The sequence below is a fragment of the Ixodes scapularis genome, unplaced genomic scaffold, assembly GCF_016920785.2.
Source record: "Ixodes scapularis isolate PalLabHiFi unplaced genomic scaffold, ASM1692078v2 PGA_scaffold9__187_contigs__length_104089568, whole genome shotgun sequence".
Lineage (NCBI taxonomy): Eukaryota > Metazoa > Arthropoda > Arachnida > Ixodida > Ixodidae > Ixodes > Ixodes scapularis.
The window spans coordinates 64,835,211-64,850,199 of NW_024609884.1; the positions used below are offsets into that span (position 1 = coordinate 64,835,211).

At 47.7% G+C, this 14,989-nt stretch overlaps 1 protein-coding gene across 1 annotated transcript in view; it reads left to right on the forward strand.

Annotated features, from left to right (window-relative positions):
• Positions 1-14,989, forward strand: part of LOC8036695 (transcription factor collier) — a 181,847-nt gene that overhangs the window by 36,901 nt on the left and 129,957 nt on the right. Inside the window, exons 2-5 of the mRNA XM_042287107.1 lie at positions 1,845-1,901; positions 6,900-7,053; positions 12,647-12,710; positions 13,274-13,329. Coding sequence (XP_042143041.1) covers positions 1,845-1,901; positions 6,900-7,053; positions 12,647-12,710; positions 13,274-13,329 — 331 coding nt within the window. The remainder of the gene's footprint in view (positions 1-1,844; positions 1,902-6,899; positions 7,054-12,646; positions 12,711-13,273; positions 13,330-14,989) is intronic.

The window sequence follows — 14,989 nt, forward strand, 5'->3', positions numbered from 1 at the left end:
ATCTGGTACTGCAAGCAACATCATTACCCAATAATCGGTGCCAGGCTAAGAATGCAGTAGAAGCTCTGCCTCTTGCACGCGCTCGTTGCCTTTTTGGGGGCTTCCGCTGCACGTGCGACGAAGTGTTATCAAAGGGAGAAACCTCGTGCTAGAGAAGGAGCATCTACTTCATTCTTAAGAGGTATTCACACGAGGGAGAAATCCTGGGAATTTCTCACCGGCACGCGCGCATCCCGAGACGAAAACGCGAGACTTTTTGCACATAGCAAAGCCTGACTTTTTCGTCGCGGGATGCGCGTGTCGTGGAGAAATTCCCGGGATTTCTCCCTCGTGTGAATACCCCTTTAGTCTCTATGTCATCTTACGTTAACATGGACTAACTGCAAAAACTCCGTTCACCGTTAAGCTGACACCAGAAGCTCCACCTTCAACGGGAGCTCGCTGGGTTCCGCAGTAGTTTGGTTGCGCGTGTCTGCACGCTCACACTAGTATTAGCAAGGGCAGAAAGCTGGCGTCGAAGGCGGAGCCTCTAGTCTCAACTGAAGGGTAAACGAACTATACAGGATGTCCCCAAAAAATGTTTACAGTTTTTTCGTTTGTTTTTTTTTAGCCGAAAAAAATTAAATGCGAGTTACCGAACGCCCATTTTTAGCCCAAAGGTAGCCCTAGCGCTGCGAACCAGATGCCAAAGTTTCACAACTAACCGTTATCTTATTCAAAAGTTATTACCGATTTTGTTTAATTGTTTATGGGAAAATGTCGGCCGGTGGACCTCTTATAACAGATGGAGCTGAATGACGCACGTTACCGACAACCGGCTATAACGGGTCCTTATTTTCCCATTTAAAGTTTCAGAGGCCTATAACTTTTGACTCGAGATTACGGTTAACTCTGAAACTTTGGCATCTGGTTTGGACAGCAGCGCTACATTTGAGCGGAGAATGAGCGTTCGACAATGCGTAGTTTAATATTGCGGTGAAAAATACAAAGTATATATATATATATATATGATGCTTACGCTGCACGAGTGCTCTTGCAGCTGAGGCGCGATCAAACGCGGGAATCTCGCGCTTGTAGCCCTTGTGGTTAGTCCATGTTAGGCTGAGAAGATGAACGTCATTCAGCATCATTCGATTTGTAGTTTCGAACGAAGTTCGACTAAATTCTCACTTATTACTTAGCGATAAAAATTAGCTCACATTCCAAATGAGAAAACAAAGAAAAGAAATTAGTCTCGAACATTCTGATAAAACCGAGGAGCACAGAATGTATTGTGCGTCCATTATAAGGGCGGTATGATTTGTTATGCTTGGTTACGGCGAGCTTTGGGTGTGTTTTGTATGTGATGCATGCACGACACGCCCTTGTGTTCAACGGGTTTATCAAGCTGATTTTTCAGCTTTTTTCCCCCAACCTCCCCTATCGCTTTGATGGGAAATAAAGCTATTATTATTATTAAATTGAAACGTATACAGGGGTGGAGAGGGCGAGGAGGAGTATGCTTTATAATGAGAAGTTTCCATGGGTTCTCCGTGTTCTTTGAATGAGAGGAGCCGCTTACGAGGTACTACCAACACCAGCTTGCTTGGTGGTGATACCTCGTAACGTGAGACATCGTCGCGAGGGGAGGAGGTTCATTGTGCCCGCTATGCTATCCATTGGATGCAATAAGAAGTCGTGACGTCATCCGCCCGCCAAGCTATGCGTTGGTTCGTACTGATACGCAGACTTGAATGGGCGGTAGCTCTCTGCTTCCCTCCGTCACGTCTTCTCATCAGTGTGGCGTCGCCTACTGTGGAGTTATGAATTGCTCGTATAATTTGTTTTCTTTTGTCTGTTTACAGGAACATGGAGGCCGTATGCTCGGAGTATTTGGTACCCAGCCAGAGGATGCTCTTCAGGTGAGACCTACTTTTCCACCCAGTTTGCCATTGAAACGAACCAACGGTGGCCTTGAAAACCTCAGTGCATTTGCGTGCAGGCGCGAGGGCCAAAGAAAAATTATATTGGTTTTAAATATAATTATATGGTCCAATATAAACCGATATAAAGGACGTTCAAGCTCAAGTTTCAGTGTACGATCTGCACTATCACATAATGGTGGCGCCAAGAAGCTTCGTTTTCGCAATGTATAATATGTCAAACATATTGACTGACTTTTTTTTTTTCTTCTCGCCTTAGCTTGCTTAATGAAAGTGGTACAAGCGAAATTTTAGGCCCGATTGTTCTTTGTGTAGGCGTGGTCTCATTTTTTACAGCAGCTCACAAACACCAGTCTTTTGTCCGTAAACGCAAGAAAAGCAATGTTAATACGAATAAAGCGATTTTCCAATACCACCTGGTAGTTGGGGGGGGGGGAGGGGGGGGGGGTCGAGCTTCGTTGGAATGTCTGACGTCACGGACCCTTTAATAGCAGCGCCACGGCTCTGTAGTGTCCGATGGAGGCGCCCGGGAGCGATCGGCGCAGGGCAAACCTCTCAGTTCTAGTACACCATACATCGGGTATTCCCCACTACGCGGGATTGTAACGTGTTAACGCATTGCGTTGACGGTAAAGCTGGCGCCGCGAAGTGACGATGATCGTAATCCGTGACGTTGCGAGCGCGACGTCACGGGCAAATATCCCGAGACGCATCGTGCCGCTCCGATGGCTGATTTTGAAGTGCTCGCCAGAAACCGTCGGCTGAAACGAAAAGTATAGCCATCTGCTGAAAATACAAGCGTGTAACTATCACTTACGCATAATATGGATCATACTTCACCCGTTTCAAAGTGTTTCGGGGGTCTTCGATTCTGTACCCCTTTAATGCAGACATTTATAACTATCGTGTTTCAGCCTCTTGCATAAGCAACACGTAAAGAAAATGCGGCCTAATTTGTGAACTTGTTGGCGAGGGGCTTATAATAGAGTCGCATGACGCGGAAGCCAAGAAATGCTCTTCACGACACGTTTGATAAACGAAATCCAAGGCACTTGAGCGCTCGAGCAAGAAAGGTTTGTTTGTTACTATCAATGAAAATTTTAGTCAGTGCAAAGGCTATGATGAACTTTGTTTGAGCAGCTTGAACGTTGTTCAAAGACAAGTGGGGCCAGCTATGGAATAAACCCTTTTCAAATTCTCATCAAGCAAGGTTGGTGGTCGCCGTTTGTGGTGCACGAAGCGTATCATTGGGTACGAGTAGTCGCCGAACGCTGATGATGCCGCCTTCGTATCCAATACATGCTCAGTATTCGTACCCAGGCAATAGTGGACTCAGCTTAGCTGCTACTAGATGACACGCATTTTTGAGAAATGTCTACTGACGGGGATGTCGGCAGCGATAGTTCCCGCACCGTAAGGTCCCTTGAGAGCCTTCGGACCCTTCAGGGTGTCGCTCGGACGGACGTTGCGCCCACTCGAGAGGTGGTCACCAATCGCGAAGCGAAGGCGCGCCACACTCCCCGCTTTGGGATCCGCCCTGTTGCAGCTGGCTATGTCCCGGAGGCTCGCGCAGCGTCGCGCGCAGCGACTCAGGGCGCACTAAGCGCTTTGTGCGCCGCACGCGACGGGGTGCGCGAAAACATGACAAGTTGACTTTGTGTCTCCGCGCATGCGAGGTGTGCAAACGACGGCATGTCTACAGCGTCACACGCGACGCTATCAGTAGGCTTCTGTGAAGCCTGTCCGTTTAAGCGTGAGGTCGAAGCGCTGCAGCCGAATCCACCTCGCGCCATCGGTGGGTTTGCGGTCGGGCTTGTGCGTCAGTGCCTGAGCGGATATTTGTTATAAGTTTGAACACCAAAAGGTGACTCAAAAGTTGCTCGACGATAAAAGCGGTCCGAATTTCAAGATGGCAAAACATCTACGCACTTTGGACAACAGTTCATAGATAACAAAGCCATAGTGCTGAATTTCTGGCCTGAACTAAAGAAATTCATCGCGAACCATACACTGATAGGACACAACTACTGCGTCTGAGTTCGCCTCTCTTCTATTACAGCGTTACAAAAACGCATCTCTGACAAATAAATACGCATCAAATACATTTGCAGTGTTCCCCTTGAAATAAGCGACGAGAGAACTAGAAAGTCAAGAAAGAAGCCCCCCAACGCCCTCCCCTACACCGCCTGCACCTCGGACATTTTTTATTCTATTTTTTAAATATTGAAATTACTATTTGGGTCAATATAAGCAGCACGAGAGCTAAAAGAGGGTCTATAATAAAGTGTCTCGCTACATAAAAAAAAAAAGAAATTAACAGAACCCTATTTTCCTGCTGTTTTTTTCTTTTTTTTTTTTTTTTTTTTTTTTTTTTTTACTTTGTATACGGGATGCAGTTACAGATATATTCGAAACACGGCCCAGTGCGCCCACCTTTAGCGAGCAAAATTAATAATCTATGTTAATTCACTATTTTTATTTTTTTTTTTTTTGCGCACAGCCATTGAAAACAATGTTGAACACTTCATGAAAATGCTTACCTCAGTACCGCCATGCTTCATCTGCCTCAGAAAGTGCCAAACGTCTGAGAATGCCTTGCGTTAATATATTGCGAAAATCGGCTGCCTTGTCCGAAGAAGCTTTGATTTTCTATTAAATATATTAAAGTGATAGATTGCACGTGTTAATGTTTTAAAAACTAGGATTACACTAACTAAAATACAAAGAGCAGCCCAAATTATCAAAATCAATACATTCTCCGAGCCAATAATAATACTTCCTTATATCTCCTCACAACTGTAATCTCCCACGTTGCAAATGAAAACATATGCACGTTCATCAATAAGCGCCTCCGTTAGAAACATTGAAGTAACTGATTTAAGCTTCCTATTTAATTGACTACATTGTAATATATAGGATTCCTCCGTACTTCATTTACTCTACCCCGCAGGAGGAACCAAGTGGTTACTTCGCTTGCGAAGAACACGTTACAAGCAACCATGTTACATGTACCGCGTTACGTATGCATCTTTGAACTTTGGAGTAATGATGAACAGAGGAGCTTACAATAGGGCATTTGATTCGCTTGTTTTCCTTCTCTCGAGCTAAGCGAATAAATCGACCTATTGTCAATTCCACCATCCGTCCGTAGTTCCAGGTTAAAAAAATGACTACGTAACCCGCTACAAGTAAAGTTGTCACCACTAACGTGTTCTTCTTATCTCAATAGTTTGCTTCGCCTTTTTTGTTCTATTGAAATAGGCTTGCTCTTTTGTACGTGTGTGTCCGCGGTTGAAGACAACTCTCGAAGTATTCCGCCATCTTTTGAATCTGCGACAAAACAGCAAAAGGCACGGGAAGCGAAACTCGACAAGGGTCTGTCAGAAGAGGATATGGTAGAAGAATAATAACGGGTGAACAATCCTCGAACAATTTAAAAAAGACAAAAGAACAAAACGGTGGATAGAAAACGAAGCTGGAAAGTGGGGCTGAGCGGCTTTGTCTCTCTTTAGAATTATTTTTCTCTTCGTGTCGCGTGCTCTCGAAGCCATATATTCATACGAGCACTCCCTCCTTCCCCGCAACCTAGCAAATATTTAAGAAAACAAACGCACACAGGGCAGGATGTAAAACCGGGGTGGATACATTTCGGACAGCTCAAGAACTCCAAGGGGAGACGGGGGGCAGTGGCGGACGGGAAAGGGCCCGCGCGCGCTTCTTTCCCCCGCGCCTGTTTGCTTTTCTCCTTATCGCTTTTATTTTTATTAAAATTCAGTCGCATATAACCATTTGAATTTTATGGGGCGACCGGGGCTACTGAGCAGAGCGCGGCGCTTCGCGGGCACCTCCCGGGAAGGCGCACGGTGCAGTTTAACGAGGATGCCGGGGCATAGAATGGAAAATTGAAATTCTTCGCTGCATTGCGGTGGTGATGACAACCATGGAAAGGACCCGCGAAATTTGTGCACTCTGGCTGCTGCCTCTTCCGGCATGTTTCTTTGCCTTAGACGGTTCATAAAAAACAATCGCCCCTTTCCCATACTGTCGTGCCAAAGGCAGTGGTATATTGGCCCCGAGTGTGAAAACCAATTGCATGTGGCCGGAAGCATAAATTATTTTATTCACTAAACACTCTAAAAATAAAAAAATAAAAGCCCGTGCGTCTACTTACTGTTCCGCACAACACTCGGAGAGTCAATCACCGCAACTTACGGAGGCAGCTCAGCGAATGACGATGCCGAAACATATGTTTAGAGCAAAAAAACGCAGTTTGACTTGTGATATTGAGCAATACAGATCGTACCGCTTGCACTGCTTAATGTCACAAGTCGGACTGCGTCCTTTGGCCTAAACATATGTTTTGGCATCGTCATTTGCTGAGATGCCTCCGTAAGTTGCGGTGATTGGCTCTCCGAGAGTTGTGCGGAACAGTAAGTAGACGCACGGGCTTTTTTTAGAGTGTATGTTCACTCTAAGAAATGCCTGCGCGTCTACTTACCCGCAAGACACTCGAAGAGCCAATCTCTGGCGATCTACGAAATCAGCTCAGCGAATGTGGGGGAAGATCTGTTTAGGCCTCAAAAATAAATCTGCGCTGTGGCATTAGGCAATGCAAGCATGAGGCTTTGTATTGCGTAAAGGCACAGCGCAGACTTCATTTTTAGATTTAAACGGATGTTCCGCTTCGTCATTCGCTGAGCTGATTTCCTAGATCGCAGTGATTGGATTTTTTAGGTTTTTGCGGGTAAGTAGACGCGCAGGCATTTCTTAGAGTGAAATCTGCGGGCCGGCGTTGCAATTCTGCTGTGTTCACTAAGCAGCCTAGGTAATGACAAAAAGCACCAGTGTCTTTTCTTAGATCAATTGTTTGTGTTTCGAGAGTTTTTGGAGGCAGTCTATATAAAGAATTATCTGGGAGTGTTGTCGCATTGCTGAAATCCCGACGATTCCATGTTTCTTTCGTGTCCGGCTTTGCAGCGTGGGCCTGGGCCGTGCCCACTTCGAGAAGCAGCCACCGTCCAACCTGCGCAAGAGCAACTTCTTCCACTTCGTGATCGCGCTGTACGACAAGGCAGGCCAGCCCGTCGAGGTGGAGCGCACCGCTTTTGTTGGCTTTGTCGAAAAGGACCAGGTAGGACGATCCAGAGTCACTCAATCGTTTTTTACAAGAGTCGGCAATCCGTAGCGTGCGAAAGTCTTACACACTGCCTGCAGAAGCCTTGTGCTGGAATCTTATTCTCAAGTTCAAAAACTTACTTAGTGTCAAAGGCACTTTCCAGATATTCAGACATTTCTGGAAGGCAGGCTTAAACAGGGGAGTCCACCTGATGGCGCCTGAGGTTCTCCCTCTGGAGGTACAATTTTCCAGTGCAGTACGGCGGTTGACCTTGTATTTTTAGTATGCAGTAGGCACTAGGGGTTGCGCGGGTATACAGCGGGTGCAACGCCCGTCAAACGGAAGCACGAAGAAGTAGGATCTAAAATGGCGATATCTGAGTCCGCAGCGCGAGCTTATACGCTCCAAGAGCTGTGAAGTTCGGCCACTGAATCGCTATTTTAGAATTAAAAAAAAAAGAAAGCCTTGTGAACTGTTAACCGGCTTACCATTTAACGCCGTACAAATTAAAGGCTGACTCACCCATTTCCGCCAGTTTCGTGCAGGGCGACCAAAACGACGGCAACGACCGGTACTCTGCGACAACCGCGACTCGTGATTTCTTAACAAAGATAGGTTTTACATTGTTTGGCACGTTGTGTGCGGCGAACACGTCTCTCGGTGTCTTTGTCGTTGCTGTCGTTTCGGTTGCTCTGAACGCAAGCAACGCAGCTTTCTGAACCAGCCTCTAAAACGCCCAAATCTTCCGCTTTTTTTTTCCTTTTTTTTTTCTGAGAGAGAGAGAGAGCATTTTTTAAACATATATAAGGCGGCCGTTGAAAAAAAGGTGGAGGTCGTAGTTCCTTATAATATGTGTCTGTTTTGTCCGTCACATAATGTGTACGTCTCAGTACTATTGTGTGTCAAGCTGCAGTTTGGGAATTACCAAACTGCAGCTTTTAATTTATACCTACATTTTGAACCTCCTTACCCCCTTCCCTTCTGTGACGGGCTCTGGGCTTATGATTTTAGCAAGCATTCATTCTCTGGTAATACCGAGGGATAACCTTCTGTGTCCTTTCGGAAGAGGGCAACAGGAGTGCGCCGACATACTTTTAAGCGGTGTTCAGAATGAGTGAGCTCTATGCCTTTGACGGCTTTGCAACAGAAAGTTGTCAAGAGTCTTCGCGATGCAATTGGATTGCAATTATTTGTGTTTTTTAAGCCATTCAGAACATAAAATGAGCAATATAGGTATCGCGTTTCAATGACCCAGCATGCACTCTTAAAAATGTCGGTAAGTCTACTTTCACGCACAACACTCGGAGAGCCAATCATCGCAACTTACGGAGGCAGCTCAGCGAATGACACTGCCGAAACATATGTTTAGATCAAAAAGCACAGTCTGAGTTGTGAAATTAAACAAAGCCAAACGTCATGCTTGCATTGCTTAATGTCACAACTCAGACTGCGTTTTTTGGTCTAGACATATGTTTCCGCATCGTCATTCGCTGATCTGCCTCCGTAAGTTGCGGTGATTGGCTCTCCGAGTGGTGTGCGTGAAAGTAGACGCACAGACTTTTTTTACACTCTAAAAATTTCTGTAAGTCTACTTTCAAGCACAACACTCGGAGAGACAATCACCGCAACTTACGGAGGAAGCTCAGCGAATGACGATGCGGAAACATATGTTTAGACCAAAAAACTCAGTCTGAGTTGTGACATTAAGCAATGCAAAACATCACGCTTGCATTGCTTAATGTCACAGCTCAGACGGCATTTTTTGGTCTAAACAGATGTTTCGGCATCGTCATTCGCTGATCTGCCCCCCGTAAGTTGCGGTGATTGGCTCTCCGAGTGGTGTGCGTGAAAGTAGACGCACAGACTTTTTTTACACTCTAAAAATTTCTGTAAGTCTACTTTCAAGCACAACACTCGGAGAGCCAATCACCGCAACTTACGGAGGAAGCTCAGCGAATGACGATGCGGAAACATATGTTTAGACCAAAAAACTCAGTCTGAGTTGTGACATTAAGCAATGCAAAACATCACGCTTGCATTGCTTAATGTCACAGCTCAGACGGCATTTTTTGGTCTAAACAGATGTTTCGGCATCGTCATTCGCTGAGCTGCCCCCGTAAGTTGCGGTGATTGGCTCTCTGAGTGGTGTGAGTGAAAGTAGACGCACAGACTTTTTTTAGAGTGTAGAGTGCATATTGAGTAGCCAAAGAGAGTGAACAACCTTTGCCACAAACTGCAGGACTATTGGAGCTACTGGCGTTTTGAGTAGATCGTGAGACATGCATGCCGGCATGTTTTGCGGGCGTATCCTAGCCGGGCTTCTGATGGAACGTTTAGTCTGGGGTGCATATTTGCTCAGATGCTTGTAGCTCACGTGAAGAAAACCTTGTACTGACGGCTGCGTTCTGGAAACCCCGCATTGTGCAAAGTGTAGAGGCAGCTGATACAGAAACCTTCCCAGACGGCGTCTTCTGGGGATTACTGGTGCTTCAGTGCCAAACATGTACATTCCGAAGGAAGTATTATTATCAGTAAGGACTGTCGCTCGTCTCATGATCATTCGGCAGCCTATGAGACCGTGTAGCACCGAATAAAAACATTCAAAAGTCAATCGTGAGGTAACGATTGCTCTAAAACTTAGCTACACCCTCTCGTACTCAAGTTGTGACGGCTTGTGAACTCTGCAAAGCTCCTGCGTGTATTGGACTTATTTTTACTTTGGGTTTAGAACTAAGAGGGGAAAAAATTTCTTAGCCATGTTTTTGTTTTGTTTTTCCCTGGGACTAAGCTGGGGCTGGGGACCACAAGGAAAGAAACTGGTTAATTTACTAGCTGCTTCCTAAACGTTTTAATTAACGTTTAAAATTTATCATTTTTTAGGCATAACGTAGTTGGAGTATGGACTCTCGACATCATTCTAGTCTGACCGTGACGTGACGATCTGATTAGAAATTTTTTGGGGGGCACTACGGGGCGAGTTATGTCACGCTTGCCTGTTGCCTCAAACCGATGCTAACCCGGTGAAGAGCGCCCGTGACGTTGATCTTTCCCCTCTGCGCTTGCAACGCACTGATCACTTCACCTGCGGCGCAGGCAGGTGTGTTGCGAAGCCGGGACAAGGCAGAGAAATTGACGTCATGAGCGCTCTTCGTCGGGCTACTTTCGGTTTGAAGCCGTGCACATGGATGACATTTCTCGCCCCGTAGCGTCCATTAAAAAATGTTTAACCAAAATTTCACGTCACGCCTACACCGAATGAGGTCGGACGTTAACTCTCCAACTGCACCGTGCCGGCAAGATAAATAGGAAGCAAGCAAGTTAATTTTAGGTAATTAACCAACGAAGTTCCCCTTTTTGCTTCTTTTCTAGTGTCCCCCTGGCCAGCAGCTTAACCAGAGGGATAAAAGAATCCTAACGCAAGCTCGCCTTGTTTTAGAATTCTGGATTCACTAAGCCAATCAGCACCTTGTGCTCTGTCCAGACGTAGAACACTAATAATCGGTCTTTATTACTTCAGTTTATCTAATGAGAAAGGCGGACGATAACGCGCATTAATGGTCGTTCAAAGTGTAAAAAGGTGCCCCCCTTTGCCACTGTATGGCATGAAACCGATAGTTTAACTGAATAAATAAAGTACGATTATCAAGCAATCGTGATGCATTACGCACTCTGGAATGTGCGGCAGCGTGGCGAGACTCGACTCGATCGAAAGCAAGCGATGAAATTCGAAACTGTCGTGTGAGCTATACGGTGTCCGCCGCCTAAAGCGTTGGGCCATTTCCGTCAATCGGGCTCTTTTTCAACGGCTGTCTTTGACGATGGGGTGTGCGCAGCGCCCCACAGCGCGGCTTTTGCCTCGACGTGCAGTTCGGCGCCCGGACATTTCGAACATCAACGGCGCCATTAGAAGGGAGGAGTAATTGGCCGTCGAAAGGCCCGCCTCGCGCGACGGGCTCAGCCTGCACTGCACCGCTGCGGGCTGTAACCTCCACGTGCACGACCGGTTCGCGCCGGATACTTCGTTCGGAATCACGCCTGATGTTCGGACGTATATTGGTGCAAATGGCCCATTAACCTCGTGCCGACGACGATGTCGGCAGCAACGATGCAGCGCTCCACAAATGTCGGAGTTTTGCTGGAAACGGAAAAGTTCAAGAAGTGCGGAACGGGCGATAACTCGCAGGCGGGGTCCACGAGCAGGCATATCAATTCCATCATTCACGGATGTGGCGAAAGTCGATTTTGACGACTTTGTTTGCGCTGCCGTAACGTCAGTGAGCTACAAGGAACAAAAGCGTTTGACATAAAACTCTAAACTCTTACAGTATAGTGTATACGCCACGCAATGCATGAGGCGAGCTGCATCACGCTCTTATGGTTATTTACTTGCAGCTGAGGAAATACGTCCATCCCTTGTGCCGCTTTGATTGTACGTAAAATCATTGGAGCGGTCCGAGGCATCGCGGGGCACTGCCTACACAGGCCTGCCTGAGAGTGTCGGTTATCCGGCATAGCTATCAAAAGTAACACTTGGGCGATCCAAACTATTTTTGGCAATGTATATACCCTTGCTACATCCATGAACTTTTGATGGGAAGATCGATTGCGCTGTGCGTTAGTTCACCGCAGCTCGCGGCGCGTGGAGCGAAAAGTCGCGCTGCAAAATCCAGGAATCCTTGGTTTAGCCCCACCCTGCCCTGCCCGTCTCAACCTGAATGAGCATTGTACCGGTATTCGTTCGTGCATCGCTATATATATACTATGTGGTGCATGTTAAACACCCCAGGCTAGTAGGCGTATTGCACTGGCTAAAGCTCCCATTTACAGCGTACATCCGTGTCTTCATACCTCAAAGGCAGAACAACATTACACGGTCTAAACATGAACGCTTAATTTGCTTTGGGGATTTTTTAACGCTAGTCGGTGACGCTCAAATGTACCAAGCGTTGTGATGAGATCTTCTCGATATCTAACCCTATTCCTGCAGTGGAGACTCCAAGGCACGACCTCGAAAGTGTATAGTGCGTTGTATAGTACATAGAGGGGGTACATTCTATGTACCCCCTCAATGTAATGCCCCCTGTGGGCCTTTAGATTAATTAAATAAATAAATAAACCTGCCAAAGCGGGGAGCTCAAGCCTTAGCAGGCTGGGGGTTCCTCACACTGGGCCGTGACTCGGAATCATGAATACTCTATGTCAAGAGTACTGTGCAGTGCGCAGTGAGAGCCACGACCACGAGAGCATGGCTTGAAAAGTTTTCTTCTCGCGGAAATACCCGCGAAAACAAAGCATTCCTCAAAGTTGTGATCTTGCGCCTGTGTATCTAGTAAAAATGCGCACGACTCAATACAAGAGATATAAAAAATAGTATACCTTCGCTGCGTGACACTGTTATGGCGAACATGCCGTCGTCCCTTTCCATTACAATAGTAGATTTAATTACAGCCTTTAAATTATGAGAAAAAAAAAAGGAAAAAACCGGTAATTGCTTGTTCGCGCCACCAGTGTCGCGCTACGTACAGCGAGTAGAATGCAATGCACCAGCGGCGGTGCACTTGGCCGACCCGTGACAGGACGCAGGCTTCAGTCTCGCACGTCTTTGCAGGAGTCCGACGGCCAAAAGACCAACAACGGCATCCACTACCGGCTGCAGCTGTTGTACGCCAACGGTGAGTCGACGAAGTGAAGCGCGCACTGGAAGAAACTCGCGTGCCGGCACGCGGACAACAAAGCCTCGCTTCGGGCAACACCTAATTCCACGGGGAACGTTTTCCCTCGCCTTTTACGAGCGGGTCCCGGTGCTGAACCTCGGGATTACCGGAATGGGCCCTCGAGGACTCCGGGTCCAGATGGGTCCTGCGTCGAATCCGCCGCGATTGGGTCTCCACCGATGGCTCGCCCTCGTAAAAGCGGCCCTTTTTTTCCCCACGGTTCTCCCGCCCGCTCGATGCGCCTTGGCAACCCAGTTTTCCCCGTGTGGAACAAACAAGCGCGCATCGAAACGGGAGCGCAGGGTAGGCGAGTCCAGGCCCCCGGCCCCCGCCAGCCCCCGACGCAGGCCGTCCGCGTAGACAGCCTTGTCTCTCAGAACGCCGTTCTTGTGACACGACAAAGGCGCCGTCACGAGGGCACCGATTCGAGCGGCGGTTGATCGGCGCGGTTTTGGGGGCGATGCGGGGCCGAGAGGAAGGACTCTCGACGAAGCCAACCGAGCCTGTCTGTTCGCTCGCAGGTGTCCGTCAGGAGCAGGACCTGTACGTGCGGCTCATCGATTCCGTCACCAAGCAAGTGAGTGGCTCGCTTCTCCAAGGCGCGCTTCCTTCCGCCTCCAGGGCCGCAATCGCTTTCCGCCACCGGCGCAGCTTTTCCCGACAGCGGAACGGAGGCCGCGGCTTTGCGCCGAGCAATCGTCCATTGGCTTCGTGCCACGTGACCGCGTTTTCCGAGCGTGTGCCGTGCAGATTGGTCCGCCCAAGCCTCCACCTCGCTGTTGGGTCGGGGTCGAACTTCGTACAGACGCTACCGCACTGCGCGGATTGACCACTCTGAACGGCTTACTTGCGACGTTCTTCTGGCCGAGGTGGTCGGCGCGAGTGTCGAGGACCGGGACCATATGGCAAGGGGAGGGGACGCGTCGTCAGGGCACAGAGCTCGGGTCGCGTGTAGGCGCCAGCCCCAGCCCCCTCTGAGACCGAAACCGGGAGCGAGCCGTGCACACTGCGTCCTATGCTTCTGCCGCTCAGGGAAAGATCTGGGTGGGAATCACGGGCTGGCCTTTTGGAGTGCTTACTGGCGAGTTGTTTGGGCTTCGGTCACGCGCCCCGCGTTTCACATGGGCGTCAAAATGGTCGCAACTGACGGCTTCAGAAGCGTTTCTCGAGCATCATATTCTCGCTCCGCCGCCAATAAGATTGAGGAAATAGCCGATAAAAAAAAAAAAAAAAATATCGAAACAAGAAACTTTTTTTTATTTTACTTTTCGGTGGCCATAATACACTCTAAAAAAAAAAAAAAAAAAGCCCGTGCGTCTACTTTCTCGCACAACACTCGGCGAGCCAATCACCACATTATGGAGGCAGCTCAGCGAATATGTTTACATAAAAAAACGCAGTTTGAGTTGTGACATTAAGCAGTGCAAAACGTCACGCTTGCATTGCTGAATGTCACAGCTCAGACGGCGTTTTTTGGTCTAAACATATGTTTCGGCATCGTCAGTCGCTGATCTGCCTCCGTAAGCTGCGGTGATTGACTCTCCGAGTGGTGTGCCGGAAAGCAGACGCACGGGCCTTTAAAGGGGCTATCGGAAAACCTTACTCCATCCGCTTTTATCGAGTTCTAACAATCCCCGACCTCGATATGTTTGTTTCCGTGCTACTTAGTGACAGTGCGTTAATTATTATTTTTATTCTTAATGTGCTAGTAAAGTCTGTGTTATACAGGTGTTAGGGGCGGAAACGGAGTTCTGCTGAACGCGCATCACACCCAAACACAAAGCTAACCAACAGCAACAACGAGAGGTAAGCTTATTTTAGCAATAATTCCTCATTTATAGTCAAATAAATTACGAAGATACAATTCTCTCACTCCAAACTATGAAAAAGATATTGCATATTATTATTAGAAGTAGTTGTAGTAGTATTTTTTTTTTTTTTTTAATGAAAACCACCGTTTGAGAACCGCCTGCTAATAACCGCCGGCTTTCTCGTTTTTGTTCTCAGTCACGGGGCGATTACGACACCGAATTCAGAATCTGCTAGATGTAAATGCGCCGAGAATCTGAGGGGGAGGAGGACACGAGAAGGAACGGCAGAACGCCGGGCTGTGATTGGAAGGATTAGTGGGGAGACACAACGCTATAGCTGCCTTTAAGTCTCCACTGCACTCGTCGAATGCGTTAGAATACGAAACGCCGGCGTCAGGCGTTTGGCTTTCGCATTCGAACCCGTTA